This window comes from Echinops telfairi, unplaced genomic scaffold, assembly GCF_000313985.2.
Source record: "Echinops telfairi isolate 266 unplaced genomic scaffold, ASM31398v2 ScPeMD7_7457;HRSCAF=8495, whole genome shotgun sequence".
Classification (NCBI taxonomy): Eukaryota; Metazoa; Chordata; class Mammalia; order Afrosoricida; family Tenrecidae; genus Echinops; species Echinops telfairi.
In genome coordinates this window covers 45,421,939-45,436,700 of record NW_022111357.1, presented here as the reverse complement: position 1 = coordinate 45,436,700, position 14,762 = coordinate 45,421,939, and the positions used below count along the sequence as shown (strand labels likewise).

The window sequence follows — 14,762 nt, the reverse complement described above, 5'->3', positions numbered from 1 at the left end:
TAGGACAGGGAACAAGGGCCCCGTGGGCTTCCATGGGTCCTCCTATTTGGAGGACACAAGACACTGCAGACACTTGTAGTCCTTCGTGAGTTTAAGCCACAGACACTGAGCAGAGGGACAGGCCTGGGAACAGAGGCAGAGAAGATGTCACACAGAGGCCGTCCCCACCCCCAGGGCCCCTCTGGCCACGTCCTGGAGCAAGGCCTGTTTTCCAGTAGGCTGGCTCTTCAGAGGCCCCCTGACATGTCACAATCAGATGTGATGTCAAACCGGCTCTGGGGTGAACTCTGGCCGTCCTGATGAGTCAGGGGAAGGGCTTCCAGGAGAGCCAGCTGTTTACATGCCATGATAGCCGGCGGCCACAGCCATGCCGGAAGCAGTCAGGGGCCACAGGTCACAGTGGCCAGGGCTGTGCCCAATCGCTCACACCCCTATACTCCCACCAAACTCCAGCCTCAGGGACGCTTGCCTCCCATGACACCCAGGGAACTACCACCTCGAGGAAGCCACACCACCCAAACCTACAGGGCCCACCTTCAAACAGGCAAACCTGACCCGCACATCCATCCCCGCCCCATCCCCACCTATGCTGGGTCCACACCTCCTGCCGGCCAGCAGCCACCACCCAGTGACTCAGCCTTCTCCCTCGGTGGGGTGAGCAGGGAGGACAGGAGAGAGCTCCAAAGAGCAGTCGGCATTGCAGGACTCCGTGGCATCCTTGCCCTCAGCTCAGCACCAGCCAACGATGTCCTGTGCACACGGACCCCAGGCACAGGGCCATGCACAACTGCCTCCCATCTCGGAGTCCCCGTGGCTCCCATTCCCTTCCAGCCCCAGGCAGGCAGCACGGGCCCGGCCCCCTGAGCCTCCTCAACCCCAGAGCACCAGGAAGGTCCAGGTGCCCTCTGAGGGCTCCTCAGGGCAGCATCCCCAGCAGAGGGGGCTACAAGAAGCCGCCCTGCTGTGGCCCGACCACCTGGGAAGGTGGCCTGGTGTCTGCACGGTGGGAGAGACATGAGCTAAATGAAGGATTTTTCTGCCAGTGCCTGGGTGACGTTCCCATGCCACCCACCCATCAGCTGCTGAGCAGCCTCCACTGCCCACGTAAGCTCAGGGATGGCTTGTGGGACCCTCCCAACCGCACTCCAGCTCACACTGCCCACCATGCCCCAGCCTGGACCCTCGGCCTCCTTCATAGCTCCTCAACTAGTGCCTCACGGGAAGGGGCCCTTTTCAAATCCTTGTTGATAAGGCTCACTGAGGAGATTCTTCGGGCTGATGGCCGTCTAATCTTGCTGATGACGTCAGCCCGTGACAGGGGCTGGCCAGGTCACCTGCAGGCATACCTTAAGTCTGTAACACAAGCACCTGGGCTCTCTCTGACCCCACAGGTGCCAAGCTGGCCTCCATGCAGGCAAGGGGGCAGCCACTGGGGAAGCTGTAACAGAAAGGGTCTCGAGAGCTGAGGGTCTGAGAGAGGCCAGGGCTGCACACACTCTAACAGGGCCCCCCACAGGCCTGAAGGAAAGAAAGATGTGGAACGCAGGGAGAATTGAATACTGGGCCCCTCACAGCTTTAAGGGAGTTCTGGAATACTGCAAAAGTCTGCTACTGAGCTCTGAAGGATCTGGCGTCAGGGAGAGGGGCTGGGCACCGAGACCCTCGTAGCATAGCCCAAGGGAAGGATCTGAATCAGGTCTGTCACTGGGCTCCCATAGTCTTAAGAAAGATCCAGAAAAAAAAAAAAAGAAAGATCCAGAATCAGACAGCTCAGGCTTCAGCCCAAGGTCTCAGGAAGGCAGGACCAAAATGCACACCCAGGTGGGTATCAAAACCCCAACTAAAACCCAAATCAGTTGTTGAGTCCATTCGGACCCACAGCAACTCTGCCACACAGCTTGTCACTCAGAGAGGAGGAGGCTGCCTGTTGGCCCAACTCCCCTGGAGCCTCGGTGAAGGAGGTCTCCCCCAGGTAGGAGAGGCAGGTGCCACTTCCTGCAGTGTGGTCGGTCAGGGGACACTGTGAGGGGGTGGCATGACATGGTCCTGGAAAGATGGGTGACATCATAACTTCCTCTCCTCTCTCTCCCGGAAGTCACCCTTCTGCATAAGAAAAGGGACTCACCTCCAGGGGAGTAGCTGCCTCAGAACTCAAAAGTATTTACATCAAAGAGAGGCGGGCCAGTCAAAAGCTGGGCAGTGGGAAGCTGGCTGTGTGAGCATGTTCCAACCAGTCCCTGGGTCCGCCCAGGGGCAGCGCTGGCTCCAGACCCCTCTGGAAAGAAAGACAGCAGGGTCTGGGGCAGGGGCTGCTCCAACAGCCCCCTGAGCTACAGAGAAGGCTCTGAAGGACACTCCTTCCTGGTGCCATGACACACCCGAGTTGTGAAAACCTCATCCCAGTTAAAAAACACACAAGAGCCCTCCCCAGGAGCTCCTACAGGCACCCCATAACCACAGGGCCCAGGGCAAAAGCCTCCGGACAGATGGTTGCTGACAGAACATGCGCAAGTCAGGCACTGTCAAGGGCCAATGAGCGGCTCTATTTACACAAACAGTTCTCCAAGTCACCTTCTCAGCCCACCACTCAAAAGCCCTGATCCATGTTCCACCCGCCAAGCTGCCCTTCAGGAAGAAGCAAGCCGCAAACTGCAGAGCAGATTAAACTCTCTGTTGGTTTTGGAGAAAAACAGTGAGTGTGGATCACCCTGAAACATAAGCCCCCTGCCGTGTCTCCCTGAGTGGCCTGGCGCTGGGGACAGCCAGGCCATCTGCAATTACCTTCTCCTTCATGGAGGCAGACCTGGCCCGGCCTGGGGTTTCACCCACACCCAAAATTAAAAATAGCAGCCTGATGGCGAGAGGGACGCCAAGCCGGGCTTTTCCACAACCCCAGGGGCAAGGGTTGGGACTCGAGGGACCGGGTCCCCCATCTGCTGTATTCCCATGATTCACACGGGCTCTCTCCCCCACCTCCTTCTTTCCCAGAGCGATGTCCCCGTCCGACATGGCCTGGATTCTCCCAAGAAGGAGGCGCCTTGCTCAGATCCCCTTCACCTGTGGAGGCCTCGGCCTCCGTTCGGGGAACTCTGTGGACACGGGGAGAACTGGCAAAGGTCACCACTTGACCGACAGCGGGGGAAACTGAGGCACTGAGCTGTGAAGGAAGGTCCGTGGCCCAGAGTGCAACAGGAACCAAAAGGGGAAGAAATTCCCGGCTTGGCTCCCAGTGCCAGGCGAGTCCAGGGCAGGAAGAACGCCACATTCCTTCCTAGTTAGTCTCTCCTCTTGCCCGCACCCCCCCACCCCAACACCTCAGAGACACAAACACACCCTGGCAGCCTGTGCTCCTCAAGTTCGATGCCCCTCGCCCCACCCCACCCCCTTACCACCCTGAAGACCCCGCTGGCTCTGCACCCAGGCAAAGCGTTGTAAACCACTTCCTCCCAGACCAGTCCATCAGACACCTGCCACCCAGGTCCCCGAGGGGAGGGAGGGCGCCATGACACACGCGGAAACGGGAGCGGCAGGTTCTGAGACAGGGACACTGTAGCCACCCCCAACCCCCCAGCCAGCTGGCAGAGCCGAAACACTTCCAACTTCCCTAGCTGGGCCAGAATTGGCTTCTGAGAAGTTCAAAGGTCCGTGGCTACCAGGTGCGGTGGCCAGAGCTTCCGCTCAGGTGCCCACCAGGTGGGGTCCCTCCACACGACCCCACTCACAAGCCCCCAAGGAGACAGGACAAGCAACTCCCAGGGTGTCAGGCCAGACAGCGGGTGTGGGGGCTACCGACGAGCTGTCAGCTCCCCCAAATCCTTCCTCCCAGGAGTTCACAGCGACTTCCACTCGGCCTCACTGACAACCTCCAGGGCGGCCCCCAGGGGAGGCGCAGACTCCCAGCCCACCTGCCCACCCACCAGCTCCGGGATCCGGAGGGCAAGTCCCACTGAGCCCTGACGCCGGGGACCCCCCTCACCCGGCCATAAACCCAGACGGGGAAGCTGCACTCGGGAGGGCGGTCTTCACCGCCTTTTCAGGGACCCAGACGAGAACGCTGCGGGTGCGCCCCCCCACCCCGCCAGGTGCACGGACCTGGCCCTGCCCAGTGCCGGGAAGCCGGGGGGAGGGCCCCGGGCACCCCCCGGATGCGCCCGAGCCGGGTGCGCGAGTCCGGACCCCTCACCGCCCGGGTCTCTCCGCCGGGGCCAGCCCCTCCGTGCCCTGGAAGGCCGCGCCGGCCCCGCGCCCCCAGGCCCGGCCCAGCGTCCCGCGCGTCCCGCCGCCGCGCCGCCGTTCACCTGACTGGAGCGGTAGCTCTCGAAGGCCTTCACGGCGCTGTCGGTGAGCTTCACGTGGAACACGGACACCCGGCTGCCGTCGCCCAGCCGCCCGCACGACAGCCCGTAGCTCCAAGTCTCCTTCAGCGCCGCCATCTTGCGACCATCGCTCCCCCGCCCCCCGTCCGGGATCAGGCGCCACAGCGCGGACACGCCCCGCCCACCGCCCGCTGACGTGCTGCATTATTCATAAGACGTGGAGGGTCACTCCCCTTGCGCGCCCGCGGCCCGGCCGTGACGTAATGCATATTCATGAACACAGTAGGCCCCCGCCTCCCAAGGCCCTCCGCGGCACCTGGACTCCGCCCCGACACACGCACCCTCTCTGAACCAGGCTTTAAATTATTCATGATGCTGACGCCAAGGGCCGCGTGGAGGCCCCGCCCACCTGGCGCTGACGTAATATATTATTTATGAGGTCCGTTCCTCCCTTCCTCATTGACTTCCGTTGAGAGTCGCGGGAGAGGTCTGGAGGGGCGTGGTTTCCACGCCGCACGTGGGGGGCGGGGTCAGAGGCTAGTTCGTAAGTGGGCGTGGTTATGCAAACCTAGCGCGCGTAGGACACTGGGTTTGGTTGTTTGTACTTCCCTTAAGGTGGGCAGGGGGTATTTCCTACCGGGTGCTGTTGTGAGTAACACGGTCCACGTTCGGAGTGCGTTTTGCAATAAACAATATCCTACATGCCCACAGGCCCTGACCGAAGATAGAGTCAGATTTCCTTATATTTTTATAAACAAGCTTGCGTTACGTTCAGCGTAGCCTAAAGTTCGCTTTCTTTATTAAGTGGGTTTTCGTAATTTTAGTGGAGTTTATTGTAGCTTCCTCCCCATGGAGACGCTCTTTCTCCTGCTCGAAAGTCCCCTCCCCCTGGCGGCGGTGACCGGTAAGTGCTGGATACTCCTCTGGGCAGCCCCAGGTTTTGTTTCTACAGATTTCATTCTTGATACGTAAGTGGCATCACACGTGTTATATTTGTCCGTTTATGACTGGCTTCCTTCACTAAATGGCTTTTGTTTGTTCGCTTTTAAGAGCACCTTTATTGAATGACACTATAACATTCACCATTTAAAGCGTTTAATGCAGTGGTATTTATTATATCCGCCAATGTGTGCAACCGTCTCACTGTTCATTCTAAGAGCACTTTTCACCCCGCCTCAAAGGACACTGTACCCACGAAATAACAATTCTCCACTTCCCACTTGCATGCCAATTCTGACCCACGGCGACCTCGTGTTACAGAATACAGGTACTCCATAAGAGCTTCTTGGCTGTCATCTTTGCAGGAACAGATTACCAGGCCTTTCTCCCATGGTATGCCTGGGTGAGTTCAAACTGCCAACCTTTAGATTAGTGACCGCTGCCACCAGTTGATTCTGACTCATGGGACAGGGTAGCACTGCCCCCTTGGGTCTCAAGCCTACTACCTCTTTGCCAGAGTAGAAAGCCTCATCTTTCTCACTAGTACAGAGGGTCCTGCATGGAGTGGTCAGAAAATGTGGAACACAACTCCAAATCATAAATAAAAATTAGAAGAAGAAAAATCAGTCTAGCTGGTCTAATAGAGACGATGGTCCTTAGTTACTTTGTCCCACTTTAGGCTTGGAATTGAACTCACCTTCCGCGGCTCAACTTTCCCCAAGAGAATGGATAGGGAGTGCTGATGAGCAGTAACACCTTAGAACCAGCATCCGTCAGCAATCAAAGAGCAGCAATGCCCAGAGGCAGAGTTGGAAGGTAGCAATGGATTTTTAAAAAAAGGATAGAAATGAGATATACATGGGAAGGAAGTAGGAAAAGTGCTGTCGCATCCTAGGGACTGTTATCGTGGTCATGAGACAAAATACGTATGGATGCATTATTAAATTTGCTCTGTACACACTTACTCAAAGCACCCGCTCGTGCACGCACTCACATGTATATACACACAATTTTCTGGATGGTTGAACTGCTGACCCAAGTCAACACTAGATTCCCTTTTCTGTTCCACTAACAAATGCAAACACAGAATCTCCGTGGGGAGAAGTGGCTCTTGGTGGGGTGGGTGACAGGAATGGGTGGATCTCCTATACGATCTCCTTTAATCCTGACACTGAAAGTCAGCCCGGCTGAGGTTCAGGTTGCCAGTTCAGGGTCAGGTGTGCTGCAGAGGCTCGAATTCCAGCCCAGGGCCAACTCTCTGGGATCCTCCACCCCTGGGCCCAGATCGGCTGATCCTATGGGTGAGTGCTGACACATGCCCTAGACACGCTGACCATCTCACCACTGCCCAACTGTCGATTCAGGAGGCTAGACCAGGTCACTCTTACAGAAGGCAGGAGCTGCACGGCCCAGGAGGGTCATGAGAGGGCAGGAGCCAGGGCTGGCAGGCACAGTAGTCAGAGAGGAAGGGCGGGGTGTGGGCAAACCGGTTGCTGAGTGGAGGAGGAAGTGGGAGGGGCAGCCTGTGGGATTCCCTGCATGACCTTAGGTCTAGTGGCACAGTAGTTAAAGGCGCGGCTGAGAAGCACACGTTGAAAGTTTGAATCCCCCCAGTGCCTCTAAGGGAGAAAGATGTAGCTCGCTGCTTCTGTGAAGTTACGGAAAACTTATGGGCCTGTGGTTCTCAACCTTCCTCATGCTGCGACCCTTACAGTTCCTCCTGTGGTGGTGACCCCCAACCATACAACTATTCTCGTTGCTACTTCATCACGGTCATTTTGCTCCTGTTAGGAATCATCATGTAAATATCTGATAGGCAGGGAGTATTTTCACTGTTACAAATTGAACATCATTAAAGCATAGCGATGAATCACAAAAACAACATGGAATTATATATTGTGAACTATTTATTTCTAATGACAAATGAAATTTTGTCTTGAAGCATAGCGTAGCATGGGTAACAGGTGGGTGTATCTGCATGTGGGCAGACCCGCCTGGAGACGGATAGAGGAGCTGTGTCTTGGTTCCTAAGACCATTGGAAATGTTTTCCGAAGGTCTTAGTTGACCCCTGTGAGAGGGTCGTTCAACCCCAAAGGGGTCGAGACCCACAGGTTGAGAACCACTGCTATGGGCAGAGATCCGCCTGGAGACGGATAGAGGAGCTGTGTCTTGGTTCCTAAGACCATTGGAAATGTTTTCCGAAGGTCTTAGTTGACCCCTGTGAGAGGGTCGTTCAACCCCAAAGGGGTCGAGACCCACAGGTTGAGAACCACTGCTATGGGCAATCTGTTCCGTCCTATATATAAGGGTGCCGGTTTCAGAGGGGTGTAGTGTGTATGTGTTTGACCTTAGGAAAGGTCTTTCAGTCTCTGTGGGTTTCCCTGAGAAATAACAATATCATAGTCCCTGTCAATTGGAATCAACTTGACAACCAACCACTGAATTTTGTTTGTTTGTTTATTTGTTTAATGACAAATGATGTTGATAATCTTTCTGTGTGCATATTGCCATTTGAATATCTTTGGTGAAATGTAGTCTCTGTACCCATTTATTTTATTGGACTTTTGATTGCAGGGGTTACTTATCAATTCTGGACATTAAATCCTTCTAGGCTAGACTTAGCTGGTAGACAACTAGATGGCTAGGGGTGGACAGGTAGGGGAATACATGAATGGATGGACAGATTGGATGGATGGATGGATGGATGGATGGATGGATGGATGGATGGAAAGCTGCAGTTAAAGTGACTCCACTCATGGTGACCCCATATGTAAAACAGAACCAAATGTTGCCTGGTCTGCATCATTTTCACAGCAGGTTTGAGTTCATTGGTGCTCAATTGTGCCAGTTGAGCCCACCAAGAGTCTTCCCTACCCTCACACTGGGCTTTTAGGTCAGCAAACAGGATGTCCTCTTTCAGTGATCCCTAGGGACATGTCCAAAGCCAGCCAGCCAGCCAATGTCCTGTTGCGAGCCTGAAGCTTGGCTGTGAATGATTTTCACAAGGAGATCACCAGGCCTTTCCGCCGGCCTGTCTTATTCTGGAGGCCCTGCTGAGGTCTGAAAGCTGCTCGCTGTGCGTGACCCCGCTGGGATCGGACTCTGGTAGCCTAGCTTCTGGCACCACAGCAAGGCGAGCCACGATGGTCCACAACTAACAGATGGGTTGTGTGATCAGGAATGTGGTCCCCCAAGCTGTTCTCCGGGTCTGGAGGTTGTCTTGTCAATACGTCTTTGGACACAGGGACGTTTTCCTTTGGAAGGAGGTCCAATGTACCTGTGTTGTCTTTCGCTTCTTGTACCTTTAGTGTCACAGGTAAGAATCTACTGTTGAAAACCAGGCCCCAAAGCTTTACTCCGATGTTTTGTTCTAAGAATGTGATGGTTTTTCTTACATTTAGGGTTTTGACCGATGGAGCTCCCTTTCATGTATGGTGTGAGGTAAGGATCCTATTTCATTTTCTGTGTGGGGAGATAGTTATCTCAGCACAATTATTAAAACAGACTATTATTTCTCGGCTGGGTGGACGACCTGGCACCCTTGTCAGAAATCACCTGATCCCAGTCATTAAACAACTTTTTGTAAATAGACACACATGTATAGTGCTTCAAGATGAGGTGTTTGTTTTGTTTTAAAACAAATAACAAATAAACTTACCATTTTAGTGGCTTAAAATAAGACCCGTGTCTTATCTCAAAATTTCCACGGGCCAAAAGTCTGATATATTCTAATGATACGACAGGAGGCTACAGTCAAAGTACCAGGCTGGGCCACAGCCCCAACCCCCAAGCAGCTGCTTCCCCATCTGTGGCCGAGAGCAGGGCATTACACTGATGGGCTTGCGGCACCTGGGTGTGAAAGGGTGTCCCAGCTGAGACATGGTCCTCCCTGGAGCCTGGACAACCCTGTTTCCCCTCCCAGAGGGTACCACAAAGCCCCGGTGTTTGAGAGCCAGGGGGCTGGGCAGTGAAGAGGCATGGCTTTAAGCCATTCTGGCCTCGTGCCCCAGTTCCCCTAAACAGGGTGAGGGCAGCTGGGTACAGACCCAGATTTGAGGCTGCCTGACACATCTTGCTGGACAGAAGGGCCAGTGGCTTCACATCCGGGCTGAGGGGACAGGAGGTGGCTCTCAAGGGTCGTGCAGGGGCCCCCTTTCCTGGGTCAGAATGTTGCAGAAGATGGGCCAGTGTTGGGCCAGCCCAGCTGTGGGCTGCCGCTGGCTTCAGTTCTCGGTGCTCTTGGACCGGTGAGGCTCAATCCTATGTCCCAGGGTCTTAGCACCATGACACTGCTCAAATGCTGGGCTGCCAGCCTGCCACCTGGCCAGCTCCTGGTGGTCAGCATATTCAGCAGCCCCCTGCAGCGAGGCCTTTTCAGAACCGTGTCCCCTCATGGGCCCCGTCATTACCCATCTCCTTCTAGGCTGGGCCCTGCACTTGCAGCCTGTCCTCCGTCCAGTGACGGGCTGAGCCCTGAGGATGACAGGGTAGGAGACAAGAGAGGTGTGGCGGGCACTAGTGTGACCCTCACAAGATCCTGAAGGTCAGTTGCCTGCTTTCCCAGCCTGTTCCCCCTGAACCAGCCATGCCCACCATGCTGACGGAGCCTGGACAGTCCCACGTAGGTAGCCAGAGACGACTCGAGTCAGTGGACTGCAGGTGAGAGGCTTTATTTCACAGAGGGGGGCGGGGGGCCAGGACAGAGGGCAGCAGGCGGGATAGGAAGGGCCGGCACTCAGGGTGGGGATGTGGTGGGGGAAGGGCTGCCCCCAGGCCTGTTGGGAAGGAGAAATAGGAACTGGCTAGTGAAGGCCTGACAGGGGTTAGGGATGGGGGGAGGGGGAGGCGGGCAGGAGCTGGGCATGGGGATGAGGGCCCCTCCCTCTGAGCTGGACTTGGGCTCGGCCCCTCCTGGCTCCCCTCCAAGAGCCTCGAGCTTGCTGGGCCGTGTGGCCCTCAAATCTGACTGCCCCAAGCGGGGGGAGGGGCTGGGTCAGGAAGGGCAGTGGATGGGGCCAAGGGAGTTGGGAGGCGTAGGGTGGGGTCCACGGTGCATGGGGGTGGCAGCCACCTGAATGTTCAGTTCCTGGCAGCAATGACGACGGAGAGGGCTACACCCCCCAGGGCAACGGCAGTTGCTCCAAACAGCCACTTCCACGGGATGGACTAGGGATAAAGGTGGGGGGAGGGGGATTGGAGGGGGGTTGAGGGAGCTGTTAAGGGAGGGCTGTCGGGCGGCCAAGGGTCACCAGCTTCTGGGACCTCAGCTCCCGACCCAGCTCATTTAAGCCTTCCAGCAACCCCCTGCCTACCCATGCCTTTCCTGGCTCCTTATAAACTCCTACTCATGCGTCAAAGCCTAAACCAAATGTCCCCTTCTCCAAGACACTGTGCCTCTCCCCAGCCCTCTCGCTCTGGAGTCCCTCTGCTACTCAGTCCTGGTCACACAAGGGCCCTCTGACCCAGCACCAACCAGCCAGCATGGCCGAGGAGGACATCAATGGAGCCCAAGCCCTGAGCTAGCTTCCATGTCCAGCCCAGGCTGTGCCCTCTGCCTGGTGCGCCTTCCCAAGCCCCAGCCCCATCCCCTCCAGAGTCCACTGTCCGAAGCTCACCCAGGCACCCTTCCCGGGACACTTGGCAGGCAGCTGGCTGGGGTTACCCAGCATCTTCCGGTACAGAGCAGTCTCCGTGTTCCGCTGTGCCGCGTGCTTCTTCACCAACTTGGAGAGCTCTGCGTGGATCGTCTGTGGGGGTGGCGGGGGTGAGTGGGGCCCCCACTCCACTGTCTGCACACGGACTGCCTTTGTGGAGGTCCAGTCACTTGGGGGCTGGAGGGTCTCAGGGCCAGGCTCTACCCATCAGGCCAGGAGGAGGGGAGGGAGACCGAGGGCACAGATAGCAACCATGCCAGGGGCACGCCGCTTGGCCTGCGGGCACTCAGGAGGGTGGGCCCATTCAGGAGTCAGGTGGGTCCCAGCAGGCTGGCTGTGGGCCATCAGTCACCCAATGCCCCGTTGGCAAAACCTGAGATGCCCACAGAAACTACCAGACTTCCCAGAATGCCTCACCTTGTTGGAAGGTTCTAGCTTCAGGGCCGCCCGCAGGATGGGGATGGCCTCACTGTACTCTCCTTGCTGGGCCAGCACCTGGGGGAGGGGGACACATCCTCAGGACCCTGCTTCCACCCCCACGGGTCTGTCACAGCCTGGGCCACAGTTCCTCAGCTGGCCAGTGGCTTGTCCTTGGCTCCCAAAGCCAGGCGGACCTTCCCAAAGCCACGACCATGGTGACTAGTTCGGCGCCCAGCGTGTGAACCAGGTCATGCGATGAGGATTTGGCCCTGCACTCAGCTGGTGCCACGGGGTGGGGGGCAGCCACTAACCAAGGATGATGGCGGCAGCAGCTTGAATCACCTGTGAGGAAGGGACCTCTTGGCCACCCTGAGAGAGATGCTTGCTGGAGAGGAGTTGATGAGGGAGACACAGCGCCCGCATTATGTGAATGCCTGGATGCAGCCGTGCCTGAAGCCCCAAACCCCAGACTTGGTACTTTTCGTAAGCAATCTCTCTGTTGCATTTGCCCGAACTGTGTGAGTGGGCTTCTGTCACCTCTGGCCAACTGACCCACATGCGTACGAGGTAACATGCACAGATATTCCCCAGTGCCCTCCCTTGGCACGAGAATACCGTCTCCGAGCTCAAAAGGAACATCTTGGTCTTCTCCGTGTCTCTGCAGAGCCCTGCATGCAGCGGGCTAGCGGGAGCCCCTGCTCAGGCCACTCAGAACCACAGCTGCCACTCTCCCGTCTGCACCTCCATTTCCTGTTCCTGCCAGCCCCTCATCCAGAGGAGAGCTGCGTGGCAGACCCAGTTGCAGCAGTGAGGGGGCACGCGCAACCCCGCCGGCCACGGGGTCAAACATGACTCCTGACCTGAGGAGGCGACATCCATGCAAAGACCAAAAGAGGCCGGGGAGGACAGGAGGACACTGCACAGGCACAGGAGGGGACTGTCCCAGGTGGAGTGGTGCTCGGCCACGTAAAGGCCCGGTGTGCGTGTGCGTGTGCGTGCATGTTGAGCCAGGGAGGATAGGATGACACCCGAGGGAGGTGAGAGTCATGGAGGGTCCTAGGTCTGAGCAAGTTGGGAGAGCCAAAGAGCCCCAAGAATCGAGTTTGAGTGGCTTCTCCCACATTATTGTGCACCAGGCCACACCCTGCGGGGCCCGCCTGCGCTCCCGGGTGCCCCTGGCACCCACCTTGCCCTTGCGGAAGAGCGCCTTGATGTTGTCGGGCTGGTGCTCGAGCACAAGGCTGCAGGAGCGCAGCGCGGCGCGGTAGTGGTCCAGCTTCAGCTGCGAGGCCGCCAGGTTGTTCAGACACTTCACCTTCAGCTGCAGCAGCTGCTCCTCCTCCTCAAACGTCATGTCCACTGTGGGCGGGCGGGCAGGCAGGCAGCTGGGTGTCACCGCCACGTGTCGGCTCCGCGCCCCCCCTCACTCTGACCCAGCTGCCCGGGGGTTCCTGTAAGAGCTAGTGGGGGACTCCAGGCAAGGGAGGATGCATGGACCCAGGACCCAGTTAACATGCGGCCTGAGCTGCCCTTCCTCAGACTACGGAGAGGGCTCGACAAAAGGGACCCTTGGGGTAGGTGCATGGGTGCCAAGTGGGGTGCCTCCTGCCTGGTGACGCTTGCACTGGGGGGTCCCACTTGCACTGGGGGGGGATCCCACTGGTCTGGGCTGCATCGCAAGCCTGGAACAGACTTGAACCTGAAGGCCCGGGGCTGCTCGGCATCTGACCTCTGCACAGTCTGGAACAGGCTAGAACAGAGCTCGGCAAGCAGACTGCGGCTCTTCTGGCGCCTGCATGTGGCTCTCAGTAAAACTGAAAACGCTGTAAGGTTATTATGCAAAGAATGGTGATGTGAATTGTTTGTGAAAATATGATTTATGGCTCTCGGGTGATTTTCAAGTTCTTGTGATGGATTGGCTCTTTTGTCTCAAAAGTGTGCCGGCCCCTGGTCTAGAACATTCCAAGTCCCTGGTGGGCTGCGGCTGGTTCCCGAGGCCCCAACAGTGGACCCAGTGGCAGCGGCAGGGGATGCGATCTCACGCAGCCCCGGGGCGGGTGGACGGCGGAGCGGGCACCTTTGGCGCTGGAGGTGATGGCCTTGATGGCTAGGTCGTAGGAGTTGGCAGCCAGCACAAAGTCGGCCCGCTGGTAGTGGGCGTTGCCGCACTCGCGCTTCCGGTTGGCCAGGGCCACCCGCTCCTGCCCTGAGAGCATCTCCAGGTCGGGCCCATCCTCAGCTGTCTGCAGGGTCACCTCCAGGCACAGCGCTGCGTGCGGGGGGATGTAGGGGCTCCTGCTGGGGGGCGTGGAGCAGGGGTGGCACTCAGCCTTGGCGTCCCCTCTTCCCCCCACACCCCTGGCCCAAGAGAAGTGGACTCAAGGCCTGATGTGCAGCCTCTGAGCCCTCCCTGGTAGCGGATGAGGAAACGACTCCCAAGCCCCACAGTGTTCTGGTTCCCTCCTTGAACTGTTTGCCCGGTTCATCCAGGCAGGTGGATTGGGGGGGCGAGGAAGGTGTCTCACCTGCCCTGGGGGCCATAGCAGTACTTGGAGTCAGCGGTGACCATGGCGGTCTCCCCCACCTCCATGAGCGGGACACTGAGGTCCAGAGCCTGGGAGCAGGAGAACAGAGGGTCAGAGGAGCCCGGGCTGGGCCCAGTGGCCCCTGGCCCGCCCCGACACCCACCTGAATGACGTCGCAGTCGCCCAGGGTGAACACCAGCTCTGGCTCCTCCTGGACCCTGGTGCCGTTCTCCAGAGACGTCTGCAGCCGCACGGTTACCACCTGGCCCTTGGCTGGGCGGCTCGAGCCAGGCGGGCCTGGAACAAGCGTCTTCTTCCTCAACTGCCCGTTCCCTGCGGGGCGGGAGTACAGCCTGTCACCACCAGAGGCTGGGAAGGAGAACTCACTGTGTCGAATGACTGCTCTGTGCCATCAACTGGGCAGGGCCTCGCTGTCCCAGGCTGGACATTGGGCCAATGACAGGTGCTGGTACGGAGAACTGCCAGCTTCGTTTGAGAAAACCGAAGGTCTACCGGCATCAGGGCTGAGAAATGGCTCCCACCCAGCACCACCAGGACTCAGTTTACCTAAACGGGAAATGGGGTCCTTTGCGGGGCTTCCTTGCGCATTTGTCTCTCACACAGCTCTGGGTGCGAGTTAGAACCCCACTCGTCCGCCGCCTCTGATGACCCCCAAGAAAGCCACAGCGGAGAGTGCCACTCCTTGTCCCCACCAGACCAGTCTGTACCAGCTCGTGGGGCCTGTCTGCCAGGGTGGGAGTGTGCACCACCGGAGGGTTCGCGAGGTTGGCTTTCTCAGAACCAGGAACAGGCCTCTCTTCAGCGGAGTCGCTGGGTGGCCACCAAGCTGCTAGCTGGCAGCCAAGAGGATGAACTCCCCAGGCCTCCACTGCGAGCTGCTGCCAGT

At 57.8% G+C, this 14,762-nt stretch overlaps 2 protein-coding genes across 3 annotated transcripts in view; both read right to left on the bottom strand.

Annotated features, from left to right (window-relative positions):
• Positions 1 to 4,433, bottom strand: part of ELL (elongation factor for RNA polymerase II) — a 29,286-nt gene extending 24,853 nt beyond the window's left edge. The window contains exon 1 of the mRNA XM_004705526.2: positions 4,299 to 4,433. Coding sequence (XP_004705583.1) covers positions 4,299 to 4,433 — 135 coding nt within the window. The remainder of the gene's footprint in view (positions 1 to 4,298) is intronic.
• Positions 4,434 to 9,905: 5,472 nt separating this feature from the next.
• The window catches only part of FKBP8 (FKBP prolyl isomerase 8), a 10,005-nt gene continuing 5,148 nt past the window's right edge, over positions 9,906 to 14,762 (bottom strand). The window contains exons 2-9 of one of the 2 annotated variants that reach the window (XM_004705253.2): positions 14,019 to 14,188; positions 13,856 to 13,944; positions 13,408 to 13,628; positions 12,517 to 12,689; positions 11,328 to 11,405; positions 10,872 to 11,003; positions 10,328 to 10,422; positions 9,906 to 10,031 (exon numbers count right to left, since the gene is read on the bottom strand). In XM_004705253.2, coding sequence (XP_004705310.1) covers positions 10,336 to 10,422; positions 10,872 to 11,003; positions 11,328 to 11,405; positions 12,517 to 12,689; positions 13,408 to 13,628; positions 13,856 to 13,944; positions 14,019 to 14,188 — 950 coding nt within the window. In that variant the 3' untranslated portion in view covers positions 9,906 to 10,031; positions 10,328 to 10,335. Of the gene's footprint in view, positions 10,032 to 10,059; positions 10,423 to 10,871; positions 11,004 to 11,327; positions 11,406 to 12,516; positions 12,690 to 13,407; positions 13,629 to 13,855; positions 13,945 to 14,018; positions 14,189 to 14,762 lie in introns of those variants that run through there. The other variant, XM_004705254.2, reaches the window with a different exon arrangement.